The sequence below is a fragment of the Tamandua tetradactyla genome, chromosome 13, assembly GCF_023851605.1.
Source record: "Tamandua tetradactyla isolate mTamTet1 chromosome 13, mTamTet1.pri, whole genome shotgun sequence".
In the NCBI taxonomy this organism is placed as follows: Eukaryota; Metazoa; Chordata; class Mammalia; order Pilosa; family Myrmecophagidae; genus Tamandua; species Tamandua tetradactyla.
In genome coordinates this window covers 95,198,282-95,222,449 of record NC_135339.1, presented here as the reverse complement: position 1 = coordinate 95,222,449, position 24,168 = coordinate 95,198,282, and the positions used below count along the sequence as shown (strand labels likewise).

The 24,168-nt window shown below is 48.7% G+C and overlaps 1 protein-coding gene across 2 annotated transcripts in view; it reads right to left on the bottom strand.

Annotated features, from left to right (window-relative positions):
• INPP5A (inositol polyphosphate-5-phosphatase A) overlaps positions 1 to 24,168 on the bottom strand; it is a 233,472-nt gene that overhangs the window by 84,814 nt on the left and 124,490 nt on the right. For both annotated transcript variants that reach the window (XM_077126434.1, XM_077126433.1), the window contains one exon: positions 1,420 to 1,483. In XM_077126434.1, coding sequence (XP_076982549.1) covers positions 1,420 to 1,483 — 64 coding nt within the window. The remainder of the gene's footprint in view (positions 1 to 1,419; positions 1,484 to 24,168) is intronic.

The following is a 24,168-nucleotide window of genomic DNA, read 5'->3' as shown; positions in this document are numbered from 1 at the left end:
TGAGGACACATGCCCCGCGCCCCCCTGGACCTCTGAGGACACCGCCTGGGAACCAAAACCTCCCGTGCTGCCAGGTCTATCTATTTGGAGAGGACGGGGTCTGAGTCTCCCTGGCCCCCATTGCCAAGGGCGCACTGGGGAGTCGGCGGGGAGGGGGGACAACAGGAGGCACAGCCTCTTGCCTCCAGGCCCCACCAGGTAGCTGCAGGGGGGGCCAGGGCCGCGTGTTAATACAGCTGAGGCGCCCTAGACGGCAGACATGGGAGAAACAGTCCCGCTGCCAGACTCCTCACCCAATGCTGACGGAACTGCTGCTCCAGCAATTTAGGGAAGACCCTGCTTCTCAATTCCTTAAGAGGCAATCTGTCTCCCGAGTGAACAAAACTAATGAATCTGGACAAATTGACATAATTAGTTGCTCTCCACAGTTATTACAACTTTAACGACATTTCAAATTAATGTGCTTTGGCTGAGTGGCCTAAGTGGAGTGAAGAGCCCCACAGCACAAACAGGGAGTGCAGAGCGGAAGGGCGCAGCGACTCTGCAGCACACCTGCATGCCAGGCTCCTGCCAAGCTGGCGAGGTGAAATCTGCGTCCCTGAGATGGGCGTGAGGGGTGTCGTGGCCCCAGGAGCACCCAGCTTCTCAGGGCGGGGCAGCCTGTCGGGACTGGGACACGCCCCCACATAGGCCCCAACCTCTCAGGTCCCAGCGCCTGCTCCCACTTGTAAACAGGACCTGGGAAGACGCTATCAGCTACACTGGGCCCAGACTGAGGGGGGTCCTGAACCCAGGATGCTTGTGGTCCTAAAAGTCAAGGGAGCTGTTCAAGGAAGGAGAAGCCATGAAGCAGTCAACGGCACCCAGGGGAGAAAATAGACACTGCCATGTGCGTGGGCATGTCACAGAGAGGCGCGGGGGCCTTGTAGGTGACCGGCAGCCAGCAGGCATGGAGGGAGAAGCGGGCACCACCAGCTCCAGTTGCTGAACTGCCTGCCCATCACGTGGGGAGAACACTTCCCTGCCACAGATGTGCTCTCGTATATTGTTTTTTATGACGTGAGAATGTTCCATTCTGCTTTTCATTTCCTCACATCTGACAGCAGCACAGAGGGCGAACACACTCCTCTCAATTCTGCTGTGCAGGAGGCCAGAGGCACCTGCCTGAGCCTGGCCCCGGGAGCTGGAGGGCAGGGGCAGGCGGTCAGGGTGGCCAGTGCTTGTCGGCAGCTCCTGCCCAAGACAAGCCAGAGGCCAGGCCAGCACGAGACTCCAGGCTGTGAGCATCCACGGGGCCCCACCGGGCAGTAGCAGGGCCAGTTGGCATCAGCCCTCCAGAGGCCAGGGTGGCAAGGAGACGGTGGGGGGACACGGTGACATAGGAAGCCCCAGAAGGCGGAGGGCAGCATGGACTCTTACCTTTAAAGTCAAACTGGTAGATGTTTTTTAAGGATTCGTGAAGAAAATAAAAGCTTCCTAGTGCCTGTGGAGCAAAGGAGAAAGCAGTGAGAAGCTGGATTCAGAACGGCCAGGGTGGCTCTGGATGCTGCATGGGGTAGGTCGGGCTGTGGGCCAAGTGCAGGCAGTTGCAGGCCGAGGGCTAGGTGCAGGTCCTGGGCCCGGCCACAGGTGCTGCCCCCAGCCCCGCCCTGCAGCTCCTCGCAGGCCGTCAGCAGTGGCGGGCTGCCAAGTCCACAGGTAGTTGTCAGGAGGGAGCTGGGGTGCCCTGGCTGGTCCCACCTCCTCAGCCCTTGCCCGCCTCTGGCCCTGGCCTGATTGTGCTGCCTGAGAGGAGACTCCACTCCCCACGGGAGCCACACCGGGCTCAATGGCGATGCATCAGTGGTAAGAAACCCTGCATTTCTGCAAACCAGCTCTTCACCTGTCTGCTGGGTGCCGGGCACAGCCCGGGACACTAGGGAGCAAACCCCACGGGGGCTCAGCACATGAGGGCGGCGGCAGGGCAGGGTTCCCCGAAGACCAGCACGGTGTCCATGTGCAGTGAGGGCTCACGGGGCCTTGTGCTACCACTTGCTGGAGCTGGTGGCCCTGATGGAGGGGCATGGGGAAGCTTTTCCTATAACTCGATTGTGTGGTTACAAAACCAGCTATGCTTGTCAGAATCAGGTGAGTCTTCGTGTCTGTGACCTGCACCAGGTGAACATGACGCTACAGACAAGGATGTGAGTCCTGCTGTCCTGGCATCGGTGCGGTGCCCGGTGCCGAGGGAGGGAGAAGGCTGGCTGGCAGCATGAGGCACGGAGGCGGAGGTTGCCCTGGAAGGGCTCTCGGTTTGGACAGAGCCGTCTGAAAGAGGGCTGCTGGCACTGCGCCACGCCACCCCCAGACTCGTGAGACCTGCTGTGCCTCCTGGGCACTGGCACCGACTCCCACACTGCCACCCGAGATGGGGCCAGGAAGCCAGGGGCCTCTGTCCACGTCTAAGCCAATGTCTTGAGCGACCCCAGTGCTTTCTGTAGCCCCTGCTCAGCCCCTGGAGTTTGGGGGAAACAAACAGGCCAAGGTTCTCAAAAGGCCCCTGGGGGCTATGAGGTGAGGGCTGAACAGGCAGGGCAGGAGGCTGCGGTGGGCACATGGACGCCTGGGGTAGCAGAGGAGGGGGGCATCTCCTGGGCCTGTGGACACGTGGGGTGAGTCTGGCCTGCTAGGTCCCAGCCCCTCCTGCCCCTCGTTTTCTCCCAGGTGACCCAGTCATAACAGGCTGTAGCACCTGCCTAGTGCCAGTCTCCCCCCAAGATGCAGCCCCCAGGAAGCAAGGCATGTCCACTGTCCTTGATAACTGAGGCCCAGCCCTGGTCACAGCACCTGCAGGACCCTGACCAGAAGGGTTGGCAAATGACCACGTGGCAGAGAAGGCACATCTCTGCTTCCTGGAAATGCTAGTTTCAGCTCCCACGCTTTTGTGTCCTTAAATATTTTTACTGAAAACACAGTCTGGCAACATAACTAGAGAAAACGCTCTTCAAATCCCACAACCTATCCTGAGGAGCAGGGAAGCCGACCAGGGTGGGGTCTCACTCAGTGTTCCCCAGGGCTGTGATCCACCCACGAGTTCGTGGCCCTCGCACGCCCTCACAGGGTACCGACGGGACCGGGCAAGCAGCGCCACCAAAGTTCTTTTCCAGAAGGAGTACTGTTTCGCTGAGCCATTTCTTAGGTGTCGGCACCAGCCTGGTTCAGTACACCACTCACCTGTGGTCATTCATTCATCAGCCCCGCATATGAACACAGAGATGTGATGGCACAAGCAGGCGGAACGACGGCCATGTGAAAGTGAGATGGAAAGTGAGCCTATTTTAGGGATTACTGATTAAACTATGAAGGACTCGGAGGAGCTAACTTCTGTCTCAGAAAACACCACATGGGCTCCACAGTGGGACGCCTGGCTCAGCATGTTTTAAGTTCTCATGTGTCTAGGCTGAGGGCTCTGTCTGACAGGGGAAGGCAGTCCCCCAGCCCCCAGCCTCAGACCACAACTCAGGGATGCATCCAGCAGCCACTCCCACGACGTGAGTCCTTTAAAATTAAGGATATATTCTTATTTGTTTCAGATAAAGAAAGTACTCAAACAGTTTAAGTAGATAAATGTCACTGCAAACATTAAAAATGCTAACTCACTAAACGTGAAAAAGCCAATAAGATATGAAGTTTACAATAAATAAGTTGCAAACAAGTTGCCAACGCAAGCTTTGGCACTGTACTCTTGAGTCAGAAACTCTGTAATCACCCCTGAAGTGCATTTGCAGTCAGCGTTGAAGCCCACTTGCTCGAAGGGCAGCCCGGGCCAACTCCTGTGGGTGGGAGGCCCCTGACCACAGGACAAGATGCAGCCGGGCTGGCAGGTCTGAGAATATTGACAACTTGCCTGTTTTGCTAAAATAATTAAAAGTATGTTTTCATATCTGTAAACCTGCCTGTCCAAGGGCTTGCTAATTCTCTATGAGCAAAACGAGTGAGCATACGCGGGTAGTTTCTGGAGCCCGGGAGAAGAGCCCGCCTCGGGAGCCAGCCTGAGTGAGCAGCCAGGGCAGACCCAGCAAAGTCCACCCACGGAACCACTCCCAGGGCACTGAGAGTAGCTGAGAACAAACCGGAACCAGAGCTGCACGCCCTGCCCAGGAGACTCATACCTTGCGATTTTAATATGGAAACTGGCAGAGTGCGAGAGACGGCAAGGCCTGAGCACAGCTGGCCACACCCTCCTGGGCAGCAGGAAGCAGCACCCGCGTGGACAGGTGGGAAAAAACCTGCTTATCACGGGCTGTCCGGGAGCTGTACCAGGGCCACCTGGAGACAGCAACAGCTCTCGGCCCTGTGATAAATGGCCCGGCCATGCCACCGAGCCGATTCGGGGAGAGTTGCACCTGACAGCAGCAATCCCACTTCGCAAACACAGCAGACTTCAAACAATCAAGGGAACAGCCATGTCCAGCACCCTGGGACAGAAACGACACTGTCCCTGCAAACACGGTAATCACAAAGCACATATTTGCATCGCGGCTGTGCCCGGCCAAATCAGGCCGAGGCTGATTGAGAAGGAGCTCAGAGCTACTCCTTGGAAACGCCTCCATCACTTTTTATTTGCAAACAAATCAGACGCCAGTAATTCATCATTTCCACAATTAGGTTCAGCAGCCAAAGTACATATCATTAACCTGGTGGCCTCCTGCATCCGGCCTTGCTTTCCCGTGAGCACAGAGAATTCCTAAAACCCAACTCAGATTAGAGCAAGGGCACAGAGGAATCCACCTCTATTCCAGAGGCTGCGAAAGAGGAAGGCCCACGAGCTGCTCACGTGTGACAGCAAAGCGGGGATATGTACTGTGCCCCTGTCCACCGGCCCTGGGAAAAGACTGGCTGACCCACACCACCACTGGGTGGGGTCTGACCTCCAAGTGCAGGGTAGACTGTTCCACAAGGACGCAGCCCTCCTTCAATTCACAAGACCAGAAAGAAGCACAGGCCCAACTGTGGTCCTTTCCGAGGGATCCTGCACTTCAGCAGTGGGAATGTGGGAGTGTGGGAGCAGAGGGCCCTGTGTGGACCCAACAGCTGCAGTGTGGCAAGGAAAAGTTGCCACTGCGGGGACAGGACAGAGCATGTGGTGGGGAGAGAAATGGCTTGCGGGGGCTCCAAGGCTGCGTGTGCACTGCAAAGAAAAGACTCAGGAGTCCCAGTTAGTCCGTGTGTACCACAGGGCCAACAGCAGACACCTGTCTGGGAGTGAGCTGGGCCACCTTCCTACCCACCCTGCCCCATAACAGATGCTCAGACTCTCAGGATCGACAGGACTGGTGGCCAGGACCAGGGACCAGGGGTGTGGCCACCACAGCCAGGGAGGGCCAGGGCGACAGCGCTGGGGGGGAGACAGGATTCAGATGGGAGGGGTTCCCTTGGGCGGCACAGGCCACTGTCCTGCACCTTCTGATCACACCTGTAGGGTGTAATCACACCTGGGGAGTGATTTATCTGGGGCTCTTGGTGATTGAGAAGTAATAAAAATAAAGCCCACCCCTCCCCACGCCTGGATGGTGCCTTAGGTTCTCTCCTCTGGGGGCTCTGAACCCCAGCCCCCACCCCATGGCCAGCAGGACCGCCTGAGGGCAGCAGGGAGGGCTGCATGGCTGCATCAGGCTTGGTGGGCAAGAGCTGGGTATGTAGCTGCCTGCCAGCAACTCCACCCCCAGGAGGAAAAGCCCACCCAGGCCCAGCCCAGAGCCTGGTACAAGCCCTGCTCAAGACCAGACGCACATGACATTCCTGGCTGCCAGGCCCGAAGAGCCCACTTCCCTTGCCACGTATCTACATGCCCCACGCACAGAAGCCACGCCCCAGCCAGCACGTTGCTCTCCTGGCCCGCCCTCCTCTCGCTCCCGCTGGAAACCAGGGACCTCACCAGATTCCGCCAGCTCCTTTCCCCCACCGTGTCCCTCCCCGAACACCTACTCCATCAGCCAACTGTATCGACTATGGAGCCACAACTATCACTCACTTTCCACTCTTGTGTTCCCACGGCCGTCATGCTAGGGCAGCCACCATTGTCCGAAACCCCTTAATACATGAACTATGACCACGTCACTCACTCCTCAGCCCACAGCCTTCCCCACACCCAGCCCCACACAGTCACCCTTTCCAGCCGGCTGCGGCACATCCTCCTGCTGCAGAGCTCTGGCCACTCCAGGCCCCTGGGAAGGCTGGGCTCTTCCCCTCGCCAGCGATGACCCACGCGGTTCTCTCCTTGGTCAGCTTCCTCTTCACTTCCTTCTAAAACAGTCCTTTCCCCCACATCGGCTCTCTACAGAAACTTCCTCCCCCAAGCAGCCCTCCCTGATGGCTCCCAGCAGAGGCTCCCACACAGCCTTGCATGCAGTGCTGCTTGCTGGGGCCTTTTCACTGCCCGTTTTCGGTTGCGGAGTGGCAGCTCTAGGAGGGCAGAGCTGTGTCTGGCTCATGGGAGCCCCTCGGCATAAGGCTGGGGGCAGGGGATGTGATGGGAACAACTCCTGCTAAATGAAAGAGGTGGCTGGGTGGCGCCTCAAGAAACAATGAGCTGAGCAGTTCCTACTCAAAGCGCAAGCTGCTTGCTCGGGTTCTTGGGTATGCCTAATGCAGCTCTCATGGTTCTTCACAAGGGTTGGACATAATTCCACAAAAATAGCACATTTCTGACCAATAAGGACAGCCCTTTCACAAAGGTAGGCCCTAAGAGTCCTTACTTGAAAACAACTTAATAGGTTGAATAATAAATCAAAGTTGTTATTAAACTCATTAGATTACAAGCAATAATAAATGAAGCAGAGCTTCTGTTTAAATCAATGTAGAACTTCATTGATCTTTTCCCGTATCATAAACTCAGGGACAGCTAGTTCCATTGCACTTGGGGCTACAGTGCAGTGTCCATGAGGGAGCAGATAGGACAGGCTGTTGGCCTGGCCCTGTGCAAGGGCTGACCGCTTCTCAAGAGTCCAGGCATGGTCTCACATGAACAATGACGTGTCTGCAAAGCACTGGATTTCCAGTTCCAGACTCTAGGGCTAAGCATGAAATAAGGGCCCGGAGGTGTCCCCTCATCTGGCCTGTCACCACCAAGCCCCCACGAGGCTGCCTGCCTGCAAGAGAACTGCACACAGGATTCCATTTTGTCTCCCGTCCAGCAGCCAAGGTTGGAAGTTAATTAAAGTGGCTGTCTGTTGTATTCATGCACTTAAGAAGTTAATGCTACTCTGTTTCTGGATTAAAGAGCGCTTTATAAGGCATGCAGCAGGGACACTGGCCACAGCACGTTGGGTGCTGGCCCTGCCTCAGCTCTGGGCTGAGCTCCCCAGGCAGGCAGGGCAGGCACAGCAGGCACTGTGCACACGGAGCACATGTGCCCTGACAGCGAGGGAGGCATGTGGGGCGAGGGCAGCCAGTAGATCAGGTGGGGCAGACTCAGGAGCCTGTTTCCATCTCACAACAGAAACGTGGCGGGACAGTGCGTGTGCAGGGCCAGGAGGCGGACCACGGGAAGGGTCTGCGCACGTGGGGCCAACGACCAGGCCACGTGCAAGGAGACACACATTTGGCCTTCACCTGCAGGCAAAGTAATCAAACTTGCCCTTTCTGTGTTTTCTCCAACAGAGAGCACACCTTCATTCATCCTTTCGTTCCTTCTTTCTTTCACCAGGTCTTTACTGGACCCTGTCTTCGGCATTTGGGACCAGCAGGAAGCAATGCGGCCAGGGGTCTTGCTAGGCCCCAAGAGAGACATTGGCTCGGGGGATGGCAGTGACCGAGGCTGGGTACCAAGCGGCAGATTTGGGACACAATGCCCATGGGACTTTCTACCGGATGTGCACAGTTGTGGAGGAGGGGTGGCAAGGTCCCCCCTGCCCCCGGGGTCCTGCCCGGGCAGCTGGAGCATGGCCAGTGCCCCAAAGGGAGGGCTCTGGAGAAGACGCCGGCAGTCAGCTAGGTTTGAAATGGCTGTGAGGCACCACTGGGGGCTAGCGAGGGGCAGCTGGACATACGGTCTGCAGTTCAGGAGCGCTCAGGCAGCAGATGGAGCACCGAGCTCATGGGGGCAGGGGCCACAGCCAAAGGCCAGGAGGCGTCCGATGTGGGGCCAGGGCACAGGAGGGAGGGGATGGAGAAGGACCCTGGACTTCACAGCATGGAGGGTGTGGGAAGCCGAGCAGCACATCCAAACGATCAAGTCAAAAGAAATTTGAAATTCAAAACTATTTCCAGTTAGTTATGGACAGAGAGAAGTTTCTACCCTACAACTTGGAAAGCGCCACATCTGTAGCAGCCAGCACAGAAAGCGCCAGAGTCCAGCTGGACAAGAAGCCAAGAAAAAAATGAAAATCAGAGGGCAAGAAGGGCTAAAAGTCCACTCCACTTCCTGCTTTTCTGGGTGAGGGATCCGCCCCCCGGGGGGCGTAACTTCCAGCACTTTCCGACACTACAGAGATGGGCTTCTTTGGAGGAGCAGAGTATGAAAATATAACTTTAGGACATCATCAGTCCTAAAGGCCCTTGTAGGCTCCTTTCCCATAACGCACAGGCACTGGTTTCTGTTCCTCGTCCTACCACGTGCCTTACTTTTCAAAAGGACATCCCCTAGAGGATGTGGCTGATTCCACATTGCATGAATGGGTGTAGCCAGAAGGTGGAAGTAGCTGCAGACTTCGCCATGAGCCTGTCCCTGGGGAGGCCAGAGGGTGGGCAGAGGACGTGCGTGGAGCAATAGCAGCAGCCAAGACTGCGGAGGGGCTTTCTGCATAATCAAAAACTAATTAGTGGAAGGAACTCAGAATCTATCTGAACAGCCTGAAACTATTTCTTAAGTTGCATAATCTATGTATCTTCCTCTCAAAATGAGATTCATTTGCAACATAGACACTATATATTTTATAATAAATATTTTGCAAATTGAAAGTTTTGACAATGAGAAAAGAAAACATCAATATTTGAAACAACTTTTAAATTATGAAATTCACTGTTAGATTTTTCCAGGTCTAAATGATTACAAAAGTAAATCAATAAACTTTTATGTCAATTAAATTACGTAGAGAATTTGCATCATAATTAAAATGGCTCTTATATTTTCTGTCTTCTAAAAATCATTAGCTTTTCAATTACAGTATCATTCTTAGTAATGCTCTGGAGAAACAGGCCATGTGCCTTATGGATATAGGGTAATTAAAGTAAAATGTACTTTAATAGATGGCCAAGAATGAACACAAGTTGTCTACAAAATTCCCTCTACCATGAGGAAAGCTCAGGGCATTTAAAATGTTACTAAAAAGCTTTAATTGATTTTTAAATTTCAATCATATCAGGCAATCACCATGCATTTCTTTTTCACATAATTTAACTTGGCTTCTATTACTTAGAAATGCTACAACAGCAGTATTCTTCCAAGGACTTACCTTTCCTCTAAAGCCTGACAAGGATCCCGATTCATAATAAAATAAGTGAAAAAGGCACTTCTGGGAAGGATACCAACCCCTAGCTTGGTCCTCCACTCCTCCCCGCGCCGGGGTAAAGCCAGGTTTACACAGTAAACCAGGAGCTATAGTTTCCCATAAGTGCTTTAACTCAACGGGGTTCCAGAGAATCTCATTTTGTGTTGATTTTAAAAAGAAACAGCTGAAGAGAAACAGGGAAGCACTTGAGATCGTTTCTGTGAACAGGAGCCAACATGCCAAGGTTCAGGCTGATGAAGCCTTTCAGCAGTGTTGGGCAGGCGTGCCAGCAGTACTCTCCACTGCCTCTCCACCAGGCAGGATCCTGGCACACGTGGAGGCTGAACAAAATGTCTATTAATTCATTTTGCCAATGAGGAAAATCAAGGTCCGAGAGGTGACTACTTGCTGGCACGCACGTCACGTACGCTGGTGAGCCGAGAACCATGCCCCTATCTTGGGGCCCTCAGTGCCTCTACCTGTGCTGATTACAGCTGGAGGGGTCTCTCAGCACCCACCAGGACCCCCCACACAACAGGAGGCTACACCCTTCCAAACAGCACTAGCTCCAACCAACTGTCACTACATCAAGGAAGTCTAGAATTAATATTTTTAGAATTGCCTAAAAGACCTGCAGGACATTTTAAGTATCATTTGGGAACGCTTTGCCTTTGAAAAGGAGATGATTTTTGTTTTTTACTTTAAACAGTAAGCAGTCATTCAGTTCAAATGGTAGGAGCAGGTCCTTTTATTTAATCCACTCTGACAATCCCTACCTTCAGATTGAATTAATTCATTCACAGTTGATGTACTTGCTAGTATATATCTGTTTAAATCTGTAAAATTACTGTTTGTTTCCTATTTCTCTTAGATTATTTGTTATTATTCCATCTCATCTTTCTCCCTGTTTCCATTAGTTTGGAAATCACATATGTTCACTATTCTTTTTAGTAGTTAACTAAGATTACACTTATGCATCACCAGCTTATCCAAACCTAACACAGTAATTGTTACTTTTTTTCTTCTCAAATTTGCCAGGCCTTTAAAACATGAATTCCATTTATACCTATCAACTTATATGAGGCTGATATTACTGAGTTTTGATTCTCTAAATATTTTAAAGCACAGAAGATATTTATTTTGTTCTACACAATCAGTTTGCACCTATATTTACCCCAAAATTACCATTTTTACTGCTCTTCATTCTTTCCTGCATCTCTGATTTTTCATCTAGGATTGTCTTCCGTCTGCCTGAAGACCATTCTTCAGTATTGCCTTTTGTGTGAGTCTGTGGGTGACAAATCCTTTTCAGTTTCATTTGAATGAAAATGTCTATATTGGGACTTCTGGGAAGAAGGCATAGGGGAACGCAGTGTGTTCACTCCTGCTCCATGAAATGAGACAAGGGACAGGGAGAAACTGTGACTGTGCTCCAGGGTGTGAGTAAACAAAGAGGGTCTTCAGGCAGTCTTGGGGAGGAGAGCGGTGGGGGATTGGGACATGGAGAGTGGGTAGGTAGGTCAGGTGACCGAGACCCCCACCAGAGCGGGCTTGCAGGAGAGGGGGCTGCGACAGGAGGGAGCTGACGTCCTCCACTCCAGCCTGCCAAGGAGCTGGCTGGGAAGACCTCCCCACGCAATCATAGTAGACAGCAACAGCAGGGACCCTGGAGGTGACTGGATTATCCAGCACGGGGAGCCAGGCCTCAGGGCCAGGGGAATAATCACTTGGCCGGGTGAGGGAACTGCTGGCCTAGCAGTTGCGGTGTCTGGCAGACCCACCAGTCCTGTAGGTCAGCTGATGCCCTGGACGATGGTCAACTCCCAAGCCCCACTGGCAGAGATGGACTAGGGTGACTGCAGACTGGAACAGCCCTTTGCCAAGCACACAGTTCTCGAGCTGCTGTGGCCAGGAGGGGCTGAGGGAGGAGGAGCCTCAGAGTGGTCACTCGTTGGAGGAAGGGGTAAGTTCAGGCAGGCTAACTGCCTATCGGCCTAGATTTTTATTTTTTATTTTACTTTTTCTCTTAATATTTTTTCTTTACCCCCTTTTAAAAATACATTCTTTCTATGCATTTTTATTAGTAGTATAATTGTTTTTTCATTATTTATTTTTATTTTTATAGTTTATATATTTTCTATTTCTAATTTCACATATTACTCTTTATTACCCCATTTCACTTATTATTACTTTTTTTTCTCTTAAAGTTTCTCTTCCTCTGGTGGACACCAGTCTGACTTCACTTGTAGTATATCTTGGGGTACCTCCTTTTGATTCTGGGACCTACTACTCTAAGGTGTGTTTTGTATTTCATATTTTTATTATATTCTTATTTTACTTCATTATCATTTTTCTCTTTCTTTTTTTTTTTTGGTGCATGGGCTGGGAATAGAGCTTGTGTCTCCTATGTGACAAGAGTTACTTCTGCCACTGAAATACATGTGCCTCACAGCCTAGCTTCTAACAGACCCTGCAGCTGAACTGTGTCCCCTACATGAGATCTCGACCTTGGTTGGTGGAGAATAACTGACAAACCAAATGCAAAGGAAACCTTCAGGGCAGGCCACGGTGGCTAAGCAGGCAGAGTTCTCATCTGCCATGCCAGACACCTGGGTTTGATTCCCAGTGCCTGCCCATGCAAAAAAAAGGAACCCTTCAGCAAAAACCAGGTAAATACAAAACTTTAAAAGAGTGAAAGAAACCAACTTGCAAAATAACCATATCAAGATAATCAAATGCTCAGAACACAACAGAAAATCACAAAGCACACGAAGATTCAAGCAGAAATGGCCCAGGAAAACACCCAAATCAAAATTCCTGAAGGGACAAAGAATATGGAACAACTACTCAAGGATATTTATAAAGAAATAAAGGATATCAGGAAGACATTAGAAGAGTGTAAAGAAGAATTCAGAAGGCTAAATAGAAAAATGGCAGATCTCACAGAAATGAAAGATACAGTAGACCAAATTAGAACTATACTAGAGACACAAGAGAGCAGATTCAAAGAAGCAGAAAGAAGAATAAGTGAGCTAGAAGAAAGAACAATTGAACTAGAGCACACAGAAGAACAAATGGCAAGAAAGATGGAGAAAATGCAACTGGATCTTAGGGAAATGATGGACAGTAAGAGGTGCACAAATCTAAGAATCATTGGTGTCCCAGAAGGTGAAGAGAAGAGTGAAGGGTTGGGAAAGTTAGATGAAGACATAATCAGGGAAAACTTCCCAACCCTTATAAAAGATATAAACATACAAATCGAAGAGGCCCAATGAACTCCAAAAAGAATAAATCGGAATGGGTCTACTCCAAGACATATACTAATCAAACTGTCGGTGATGAAGACAATCAGAAAGTTCGGAAAGCAGCACAAGAAAAGCAATCTACTATACAAGGGAAAACATAAGATTTACTTTAGAGCACCCAACAGGCACCATAGAAGCAAGAAAAGTGGCATGTTATTTTTAAGATATTGAATGATAAAGGCTCCTCACCAAGAATTTTTTTATCCAGCTAAGTTATCCTTCCAAATTGAGGGAGAGGTTAAAATCTTTGAAGACAAGGAAAGGTTGAGAGCACTAGTCAACATGATGCAAGTCCTACAAGAAATACTAAAGGGAGTCCTGTCAGCTGGGAAAAAAAAAAAAGACAGGAGAGGGAGGTTTGGAGGAGGGCACAGAATTGAAAAATATGAGTAATGATGTTTTAGGAAAAAAGAGAGAGAAGGTAAATAATATATATTTCTGACAAATAAAAATTAAAGGAGAAGATGGTACAGACAAAAACTGCTTTTACGGTCATTACGTTGAATGTTAATGGACTAAACTACCAATTAAAAGATGCAGATGGTAGAATGGATTAAAAAACATAATCCATCTATATGCTGTTTACAAGAGACACAGCTTAAAAAATCACCCCGGGGAAAGTTGTTGGAACCCAGAGGCCTGGAGAGAAGGCCAGCAGAGATCACCCTGTGCCCTCCCACATATGAAAGAACCTCAGTTGAAAGTTAGCTGCCTTTCCTTTGAAGAACTAACAAAATAAATCCCCTTTTATTAAAAGCCAATCCGTCTCTGGTGTGTTGCATTCTGGCAGCTAGCAAACTAGAACAGATTTGGTACCAGAGAGTGGGGTGCTGCTGCGATTTGCAAATACCAGATATGCTGGAATGGTTTTTTGGATGGCTAAGGGCAGGATTTTGGAGAAACTGTGAAGAGAATGATGGAGAAATCCTGGAGTGCTTGAAGAGACTATTGGTGTAAACGGAACCACTGCCAATCTGGACAAAGGGGGTTATAAAGGGACAAATTGGAGTTTGTAGATTGAGAACCATGGAAGCTCAGGTCTGAAGCCAAGAACCCTTGGCCAGGAGAGTGGACCCACCCATATACATGGAAGAGAGTGAGTTTACCCTGAAGGGTGAGGATGAGTCTCCCACCTTGTTGCAGTGGAAGAGTTGTGCAGCCTCAGGCCTTGGAGAAGGCAGAGCACGCTCCTTGGGGGACTGGGGAAAGCCAGGCTGCCACCACATGGAGGGGTTGAGCGTGTGCCCTGGAAATGGCAGAGAGCCCAGGGGTGGCCCTGATGCCTGGAGAGAGTGGAGCCGAGAAAAAGGTGGTCTCCTCAATGTTCCCCGAGGTTGACTTGGAAAGAGGCGGGCCACTGCATAGGCCCTTGGAAAAGGTGGGACTGCCACTTTCTAAAGCCAAAGGATAAATGACTTTCAGACTCTGAAATCCCACGGCGCTTGCCCTGCAGGTTTTACATCTGTGTTTCTTCCAATTTCTCCCTATAGAAATGAAAACCTGTATCCTGTGACTGTCCCTCCTTTGCATATTGGCACCAGACTTGTTTTGAGATTCACAGGTCTGTAGCCAGAAGAGAATTTTTCGCACCTTAATATTGTTTAAGGTGATGCAAGTGGTAGCCAAGTTGACAAGGGGTGGACATGTGGTAATTAGATTCAGTTGTCAACTTGGTCAGGTGAAGGCACCTAGTTCTGTTGCTGTCAACATGAGCCAATGGTACATGAACCTCATCTGTTGCTGATTAACATCTGCAGTCAGCTAGGAGAATGCCTGCTGCAATGAATGACATTTGACTTAACTGGCTGGTGCTTAAATGAGAGAATGCAACGTAGCACAGCCCAAGCAGCTCAGCATACCTCATCTCGGCACTCGCAACTCAGCCCAGGACTTTGGAGATGCAGAAACAAATCACCCGGGGGAAAGTTGTTGGAACCCAGAGGCCTGAAGAGAAGGCACCCTGTGCCTTCCCACATATGAAAGAACCTCAGTTGAAAGCTAGCTGCCTTTCCTCTGAAGAACTAATGAAATAAATCCTCTTTTATTAAAAGCCAACCCATCTCTGGTGTGTTGCATTCCTGCAGCTAGCAAACTAGAACACACCCCAAAACACCAGGATATACATTCTTCTCTAGCACACATGGAATGTTCTCCAAGGTAGATCATATGGTGGGACACAAACTGAGTCTTCATAGATTTAATAAGATTGAAATTATCCAAAGCACTTTCTCTTATCTCTGATCACAACAGAATAAAGTTGGAAATTAATAATCACCAAAGAACCAGAGTTTTCATAAATGTATGTAGATTAAACAACACCCTCTTAAATAATCAATGGGTCAAGGAAAAAATTGCTAGAGAAGTCAGTAAATATCTGGAGATGAATGATAATCAGAATACAACATATCAAAACTTATGAGATACAGCAAAGGCAGTGCTAAGAGGGGTATCTATTGCCCTAAATGCCTATATTGAAAAACAAGGACAAGCAAAACTTGAAGATTTAACAGCTCACCTGGAGAATTTAGAGAAAGAATAGTAAACTAACTGCAAGACAAATAAAAAAGAAAAACAATACAGATTAAAGCAGAAATAAACAAACTGGAGAATAAAACAACAGAAAGAATCAACAAAACTAAAAATTCATTCTTTGAGAAAATCAATAAAATTGACGACTCCCTAGCTAGAATAATGAAGAAAAAAAAGACACAAATAAACAAAATCAGAAATGAGAGGACTGTTACCACAGATCATGAAGACATTAACAAAAAGTGTATGAGACTATTATGGACAACTATATGCCAACAAATTAGATAACTTAAATGAAATGGAAAAATTCCTAGAAACACATGAATTACCTATACTGACTCAAGAAGAAATAGATCTCAACAAACAAATTACAAGTAAAGAGATTCAATCAGTCATTAAAAATCTTCCCACAAAGAAAAGCCCAGGGCCAGGCGAGGTCACAGGAGAATTTTATCAAACATTTCAAAAAGAATTAACACCTATCATGTTCAAACTCTTCCAAAAAATTGAGGAAAAAGGAACACTACCTAACTCATTTTATGAAGCTTACATCACTCTAATACCAAAATTGGATAAAGATGATACAAGAAAACTATAGACCAATCTCCCTAATGAACAAAGACACAAAAACCTTTTACAAAATACTAGCAAATTTAATCTAGTGCCACATTAAAAGAACTGCACATCATGACCAAGTGGGATTCATAACAGGAATGCAAGGATGGTTCAACATAAGAAACTCAGTCAACATAATATAACACATTTCAAATCGAAAGGGGGAAAAAATAACATGATCATATCAACTGATGCTGAAAAAGCAGTCTACAAAATCCAGCATCCTTCCGTGATAAAAAAAAAAAAAAAAAAAAAAAAAACACCCTTCACAAGTTAGGAATTGATGACGGTGTGATAGTGGTTCAGTGGTAGAATTCTCACCTGCCATGCCAGAGACCCAGGTTTGATTCCTGGTGCCTGCCCATACAAAAAGAAAAAAAACAAAACAAAAAACAAACAAACATGACAACGTCCATGAAAGTTGAGGACATAATGCTGAGTGAAATAAGTCAGAACCAAAAGGACAGATACCGTATGATTTTGTCATTATGGCTATGATAAAGCCACCAGTGTTTTGGAGCAGCTAGAAGGAAAAATCTGAGCTGAGGGCATGGTAGCCCATGAAAAACTCTGGGACCTGTTCTGTAGCTGCTTGTTGAAGTGTGCTTTGAAATTATTGCTTTTGTGTTTCTTTGCTTTGTATACACATGTTATATTTTACAACAAAAAAGGTAAAAAATAACTATAGGCAGCTATAGTAATATGAGATAAAATAAATTCCTGAAATCAAAAATTTGAAAATGTTTTAGTAACAAAGGTCACTACTATAGCAAAGTTCATATCTGTAATAACTTTCTACTTGACATTTCGAGAATGTACACGGTTTTTATTGCTAGTATTTAAGATCATATAAAGATCTTAATAGATCTTTTATCTTAGATAAAAAATTAAGATCAAATGGTATTTAAGATCATATATAACATTTAGAATCTTAGAAACTCTGATATCTGTATCTATAGATTTTTTCCTTCCTTGTTTTAATTTTAAATTGATTCATGAAACTTACTGTGCAAACACAGGTTTTACAATGATTATTTGGATACTTTATTTAAATATGCCTATGGTCAAGCTAACTAAGATACTCATTTTTGGTGGTTCTAAGTGTATTGTTTGTTTTCTTAAATAAAAAAATTATCCAACAAAAGAATATCCAACAAAAGTGGTTGAATGAAAAGTGGTTATTCATTCAACAAAACAATAAGTGTATTGTTTGTTTTCTCAAATAAAAAAATTATCACCTTCATTCTTAGAGGATTCTTTTGTTGGATATATGTTAATATAACATATATATTCACCACATTTTGTTTATCCACTCATCTGTTGATGGGCACCTGGATTGTTCCCATCTCTTGGCAATTATGAATAGTGCTACTGTGAACTTCAGTGTGAAAATATCTGTCTGTGTTACTGCCTTCAACTCTTTTGAGTATATACTGAGTATTGGTATTGCCAGGTCATAGGGCAACTCATACTTAGTTTTCTGAGGAATTGCCAAACTGATTTCCATAGCAGCTGAACCATTATACATTCCCACCAGTAGTGAGCCAGTGTTCCAGTTTTTCCACATCTTCTCCAACATTTATAGTTTCCTGTTTGTTTATTAGCAACCATTCTTATAGATGTGAGGTGATATCTCATTGTCATCTTAATTTGCATCTCCCTTATAGCCAATGAAGATGAGTAGCTCTTGTGCTTTTAGCCGTATGTATTTGCTCTTCAGAAAAGTGGTTACTCATTCAACAAAACAATAAGTGTATTGTTTGTTTTCTTAAATAAAAAAATTATCACCTTCATTCTTAGAGGATTCTTTTGTTGGATATTAAATTCTACATTGACTGCTTCCTGTTTGGATAATGAAGAGTCCACTGTCCTTTGGCTTCTGCTGTTTTCTGCTGAAGGGTGAGCTGTCAGTATAACTGTTCATTTTGCAGTACTCTTCTTTCCCTGGAAGCATTTCAGATTTCCTCTGTCTAAGGTTTTCTGAAGCTTTACTATATATCTAGGCCTGGATTTTTATTTTTTTTCAATTTTTTAAATAAATAAAATCTTTACTATGAATGGTCAATGTTAAAAATGTGAAACATGGAAGCCGTTGCTTGTGAAGTCATTCCCTCCATTACTTCCACCCTGGCTCACACCTACTGTCTTCCACTGGTCCCTTTCTCAGTGTGGTCAGGGCAGAGTGGTGATGAAGGCAGACGTGCTGGTTTGAAATGATGTACATACCCCAGGAAAGCCATGTTTTAATCCTAATCTATTTTGTAAAGGCAGCTGTTTCTTCTAATTCCTATTCAGTATTGTATGTTTGAAATTGTAATTGATCATCTCCCTGGAGATGTGACTCAGTCAAGAGTGGTTGTTAAACTGGATTAGGTGGAGACGTGTCTCCACCCACTTGGGCGGGTCTTGACTAGTTTACTGGAATCCTATACAAGAGAGCAACAAGAGAGAAAGCCAGGAGATTCAGAGACAGCAGAGAACGCCACAGCATCACGAAGCAGAGTCCACCAGCCAGAGAGTTTTGGAGTTTTGGAGTTTCATGAAGCTTCTCCTGGGAAGCTTCATGAAACAGGAAGCCAGGAGAGAAAACTAGTAGATAATGCCATGTTTCCCATGTTGCCCATGTGCCCTTCCAGCCAAGAGAGAAACCCTAAACTTCATCAGCCTTCTTGAACCTAGGTATCTTACCCTGGATGCCTTTGACTGGACATTTCTACAGACTTCTTTTAATTAGGACATTTTCTTGGCCTCAGAACTGTAAACTAGCAACTTATTAAATTCCCCTTTTTAAAAGCCATTCTGTTTCTGGTATATTGCATTCCGGCAGCTAGCAAACTAGAACAGCAGGTTCTGGTCTGAAAGCATCAAGTTCAAGTCCCTCACCTGCCTCCTGCTGGCTAGAAGACTTTGTTTCTGTTTGCCAATGCTGCCAGAATGCAGTAGAGCAGAAATGGGTTGGCTTTTATAAATGGGATTTATTAAGTTACGAGTTTACAGTTCTAAGGCCATAAAAATGTCCAAACTAAGGCATTTAGAGGAATATACTTTGACTCAAAAAGGCTGCATCCTCTCTTGGCTTCTGGTTTCAAATGGCTCTCTCAGCCCCTGTGGATCCTTCTGGCTTCTGGCCTGCTCAGCATCTCAAGGGAAGGCACATGGTGACGTCTGCTGGGCTCTGCATCTCCAAATGTCTGTGTCTGTGTTGGCTCTCCAAATACCTGCATCTGGTTTCTACAAAATGTTTCTCCTTTCAAAGGATTCCAGGTAAACTAGTCAAGACCCACCCTGAATGGGTAGGGTCATATCTCCAAAGAATCAAAAGACCACACCCACAATTGGGTGTGTCACATCTCCATCGAAACAACCTAATCAAAAGATCCCACCCTACAATACTGAATCAGGATTAAAGAGCATGGCTGTCCCCACATTACTGGATCAATCTTTAAGAGAACATGGCTTTTTGGGGGTACATAACAATTTTAAAACCAGCACAGACCTCAGCCAAGTAACGTAACCTCTGTACATCTCAGTTTTGCCATCTGTAAAACTGGGAAGACAACAATACCATCTACTTCACCAGACTGTTTTTGAGCTCTAAATGGGATGCAGGTAGGACAGTACTATAAGAGTCACGTAATGAATATTTCAATTAGATGATGCTATGAATTATTCCCTCTCAGAGCTGGGACCCTTACCATGCTGGATACAGAACAGAACATGGTTCCAAGTGTGTTCTTGGCTGATGCTAAAACTGGAACAGGCACGGCTGGGAGGGGTGTGCCACGAGCCAAGAATGGTTTTCTACTTCCAAAGTTTCATGGAGGCAGAAGCTGCCCTGAAGTCACCCCCAGGTGGGTCTCCAGAGCCCCTCAGAGTCAGGGCCAGGGCCCTTCAGTCCCAACAGAAAGAAAAGGGCCGTCACAGAGATACCTCCTGTACCTCCTGTCTCGGGGGCAGCCAGCTACTTCAGGCCTCTCATCATTTGAAAGAAAGACCTTTTCTTCCCTACCTCTCTTCTGAGGCCAAATCACGAATCGCCCTTACGGGAAAAGATTTCCAAAGAAAGCCATCTCCCATTAACGGCCTTGTTATAAATTAGACCTTACTGACAAAGGCCAGGGAGAAGTGACACCCATCCAGCCATCCCCTTTGTCTGCCCAGTCCCCACCCAGGCACTGCTCACAAAATGACTATCTATCATTTCCCTGTAAAAAATTCGCTGCCAAGAAATCAGTGCTTCCAGAAGACCAAGAAGTAGCAGAGAATCGCATAGGTGGGGGTGAGGGCTACAGAACAGCTGGAGAAGGTGACAGGAAGAGACAGGATCCATGAGAAAGCACGTGGGGCAGAAGCAGTTTCAGAGCAAGGCCGAGAACCTGTGTGGACCCCCCGCAAAGGGCTCGGCCCTCGGGGGTGGGAGTAGGCATGTCATTTCGTGCTAAGTTGGCTATACATGAGGGTAAAATGTCTCCAGAAAGTGGAGACAGGATTGCAAATATATTCTCACAACCAAAAGCAAGATGTTTAACTAGAACTACTAAATGACACCAAAAACACAAAACCAAAATCCCTATGTGTGACTCCAGTCACACAGTTATAAAATTCAATTCCAGAACCACATTTCATTTTTACTATTAAAAAAGAACACATGGGTAGGTGACCATTTTGTTCTGTTTTTACACAAATGGGAATATACTGTTTTTAATTTTCTTCACTTAATAAATTTCTAGCTGCTATAGTGAAGCAAACTGATTTAATGGGATGAGATAGACCATAATAAAGGTACTGGTTCAATTACTATGAAAACTTCTGGCATCACCCACATGGCAGAAACAAAGCAAGTGGGCAGGAACCCAGACAGCAGTGGCCATCCCAGAGCGAGGGCCCCTGGTGCCATCTGCCCTAGGAGCCATACCTCCCTCCCCCCCTGGCTGAGTGTCCCCCTGCAGGACGTGACTGCCCAGGTATGAGGAGGCTGCTGGAGCCAGATGCACCCTGGACTGAGACCAGCCCTTCTAGGTGGCTCTTCTATACCTGGAATCCCCTGACGAGACTGAGACATGCCTCTGGACTATGCAACAGGACTGCGAAGGCCAAACCCCAGGAAGGGGAGCGCTTTTAGAGGTGGCACAACAACTCCGGTGCATGACCCATTACCCAAAGTTTGAAAACACACAGTCCTCAAAATGAAAAGGGCTTTAGCTTACGGCACTTGGCAGCAAAATCTCACCTGAATTAATGTAGGGTGACATAATCCTTATCTTACTCAATATCAACTGCTGCGCGTTTTGCTGCAGAACTGATCTGCTCTAATATGCTCTATTGTGGGATGGCCCCAGGCCCTCGAGGGGTAAGGTGCAACCAACCTCCTGCAGCACCCTTCTAACATCTAGAAAATCTGAAGTCACACATACCTGGCCCCACAGTCTGTGGGCTCCTGCAAACACCTCAGCAACTCCTTCCCCATGGATTCAGTTATTCCCAATTTTTGGCCCTAGAAACCCAAACCACCCTGCTATCAGAATTCTGTGCTTCCCTGCGGTGCTCTCGAGGTATCCTCTCATGTTGGCGAGGTGCCCAGGGCTGGTAGCACCTTTAAAAGATGAGGGGCTCCCCACAGGACCCTCCCACCCCAGCCCCTGACAATGTGTCCTGTGTAGATGCGGCCGAAACACACTGATCAAAGAGTGAGTCCAGCACAACAAGCCTCCCATGCATGGGCTTTCACTCCAGCTTTTCCCAAATGGTCCATGCCAGGCTTGAGAAGGGCGGGGAGTCCTGAGACAGGAGGAGGGGCTGCACATGACAAACCATAGCAGGCCAGTTGGGCAACATCCAGTGGGGCAGTGGCCAGTGGGTGTGTGGCCAGAGGGGCAGTAGCCAGTGAGGAGGAGGGCTGGGGTGGGTGTCCTGAGGCCATGACTGGTGCCATGACATGCTGCCACACGGACCTTGCTTTCTACACCATGGAGGAGCCCCTCGCCACCAACGGCTGCCCTAGCGCTGTTCCGTAGACTTGAGGGAAGGGCAGGGGTGGAGACCCTGATCACGGGCTGCAGGATGGTCACAGCAGTGCATCCTCACTTGGAGCTCTAGGCTGGCCGGGCCCTGTGCAAGTGGGTGGGCGCAGGCAGGCAAGGGGCTGGGCTGCCGTGAGGGTCCATGGCACCAACACGGGGCCCCCCAACTCCCTGGTCAATGACAGAGAAAAATGGGAATGTACTTCTGCTGTCACTCATCCACTCAAAGGAAACACAGGCATCTGTCTCCTAGGCACTAACTGAGAAGGAATCCTGAGGTCACACACAGCAATCCTGGTGGAACACTGAAAGGCTAGAAGACAACATCCCTGTGAGGACAGGGACATGGGTTTGCTTTAAGCAAATCAGAACTGAGGAAGAACAGCCAGTCATCTCCAAGTATGCAGGGACTGTGATGTTTATCTCTGTGGACAGACAGCTGCCCTGTCCCAACCTCTGGGAATCTAAAGATAAGCGCCATTTGATAGTAGGCAATAGTTTCAACAGCCACCCAAGAGCCTCTGTACAGAGCCATTTTAAATCTAAAGTATATCTGGGTTTTGCTCACATCACCTGTTCCAACCCTGAAACCCTTCCACTCACCGTGCAATGACTGCATCACACCAGCGACCTCCAGCGAGGAGCCCGGCCTCCTGTCCATCCCGGGCAGCCACGTTCACAGCGTCCACACTGTATACTGGGGGTACAAGCCAGCCCTGGGCCAATCCAGCCCCAAGCAGGCCAGCCCCAGGGTCAGTGAGTACTACTGGACAGGTACCTCTGGGCAGGCAACATAGGCAAGCACCTCTGGGTGGGCATCAACGGGAAGGCAGTACTAGAGAGGTGCCACTGGGTGGGTACCACTGGGCAAGCAACTCTAGGCCATACCTCTGGGCAGGCAGCACCTCTGGGTGGGCACCAGCAAGGGCAGGAAGAGCAAATGAAGCTCTGCCCCTGCTTACGGCTAGGGGCTCCAGCTTGGGCATGTGGCCCCAACTGCAGACAAGCACCTTCCAAAGCACAAGGCTGAATGTGCAGTCACTGTCTGCTGGTCAGTCTCATGCTCATGTACGATCTGCAGTGAGGGAACAGAAACCCCCAGCGGGTGAAACTGCACCCAAACTAAGACAGCTGTGAGATGCACAGTGAAAGCCAAGGTCTGGGGACATGGGAAGAACTAAGTCCTGCTGTGCAGCTCTGCAGTCTCTGTTCCCCGCTGGCCGACAGGGAGAACCTCTCCAGGGCAGAAGCACACCAGAGGCCAACTCACCGCTGGGTGGGGCTGGCCAAGGGGCATCTCTAACTGCCGCACAGAAGGGCGCTGGGAAGCCAACTGCATGGGCATCGACCCTAGTCGAGGTTGGGGCTCTGAGCTGGCTGGGTGAAGGTTCACAGGTGGCCAGCGGGAACTGACCTCATGGCTTCTCCAGCAGGGACAGGCTGGGATCATGTTCAAGGGAGGGCCTAGAAGCAGGGCGGGTGGGAACAACCTGAAAGGCGGTGGGGCTGCCACTCACAGGGGGCAGGCAGGAGGGCAGATGCTCTTGGGAGGCAGGACTGTGGGGCCAAGGCAAGGGCTGGAGACAAAGAAGGGGGTGGCCATCCACATGGAGGCTGAGAGTCGGGAGGTACAGGGTGCAAGGCCAAGAGAACAAGCATGTGGGGGGAGAACCCCACCCAGTCCTGGGGGCCCAGCAGGGGGCCTTTGGGCTGCCAGGGAGAGCAGGGAGAGGGCCAGAAGGGGATGCGCTCTGGGAAGCAGGGGCCACCGGCAGCTCAGGCCAGCGCAGGCAAGTAGAGGGCACTGCGGCTGCCTGAGAGAGACCCTGGGGGTCAGGGGGCCTGACAGGGTGTGTCCCAGAGAACAGGACACAGCTCCCTGGTTTCCTATGGAAAAGGGAGCAGCACAAGGCAGTGTCAGCTGAGGTCCGAGGGGTCACAGGTCAAGATGGGCAGGGCAGCACAGAGCACATGTGCGGGGCCTGCTTTGCTAGTTGTGTCCCTTTCCTTGGTACAAGACACCTTCCTGCTATGGGTCATGGGTGCAGGAGGGTGACCATCAGCCATGGTGGCCAGGAACTAGATATCTGGCTGAGAAGGGATCCTGGGGGGGTGGATGATGGCACATGTCAGGTGTGGAGGAGGGAGGAGGGAGGAGGAGGAGGAGGGTGGGAGGCGGCCTAAGAATAGTAAGGAACACTCAAGGGCATCTGGGAACCCCTCCAGCCA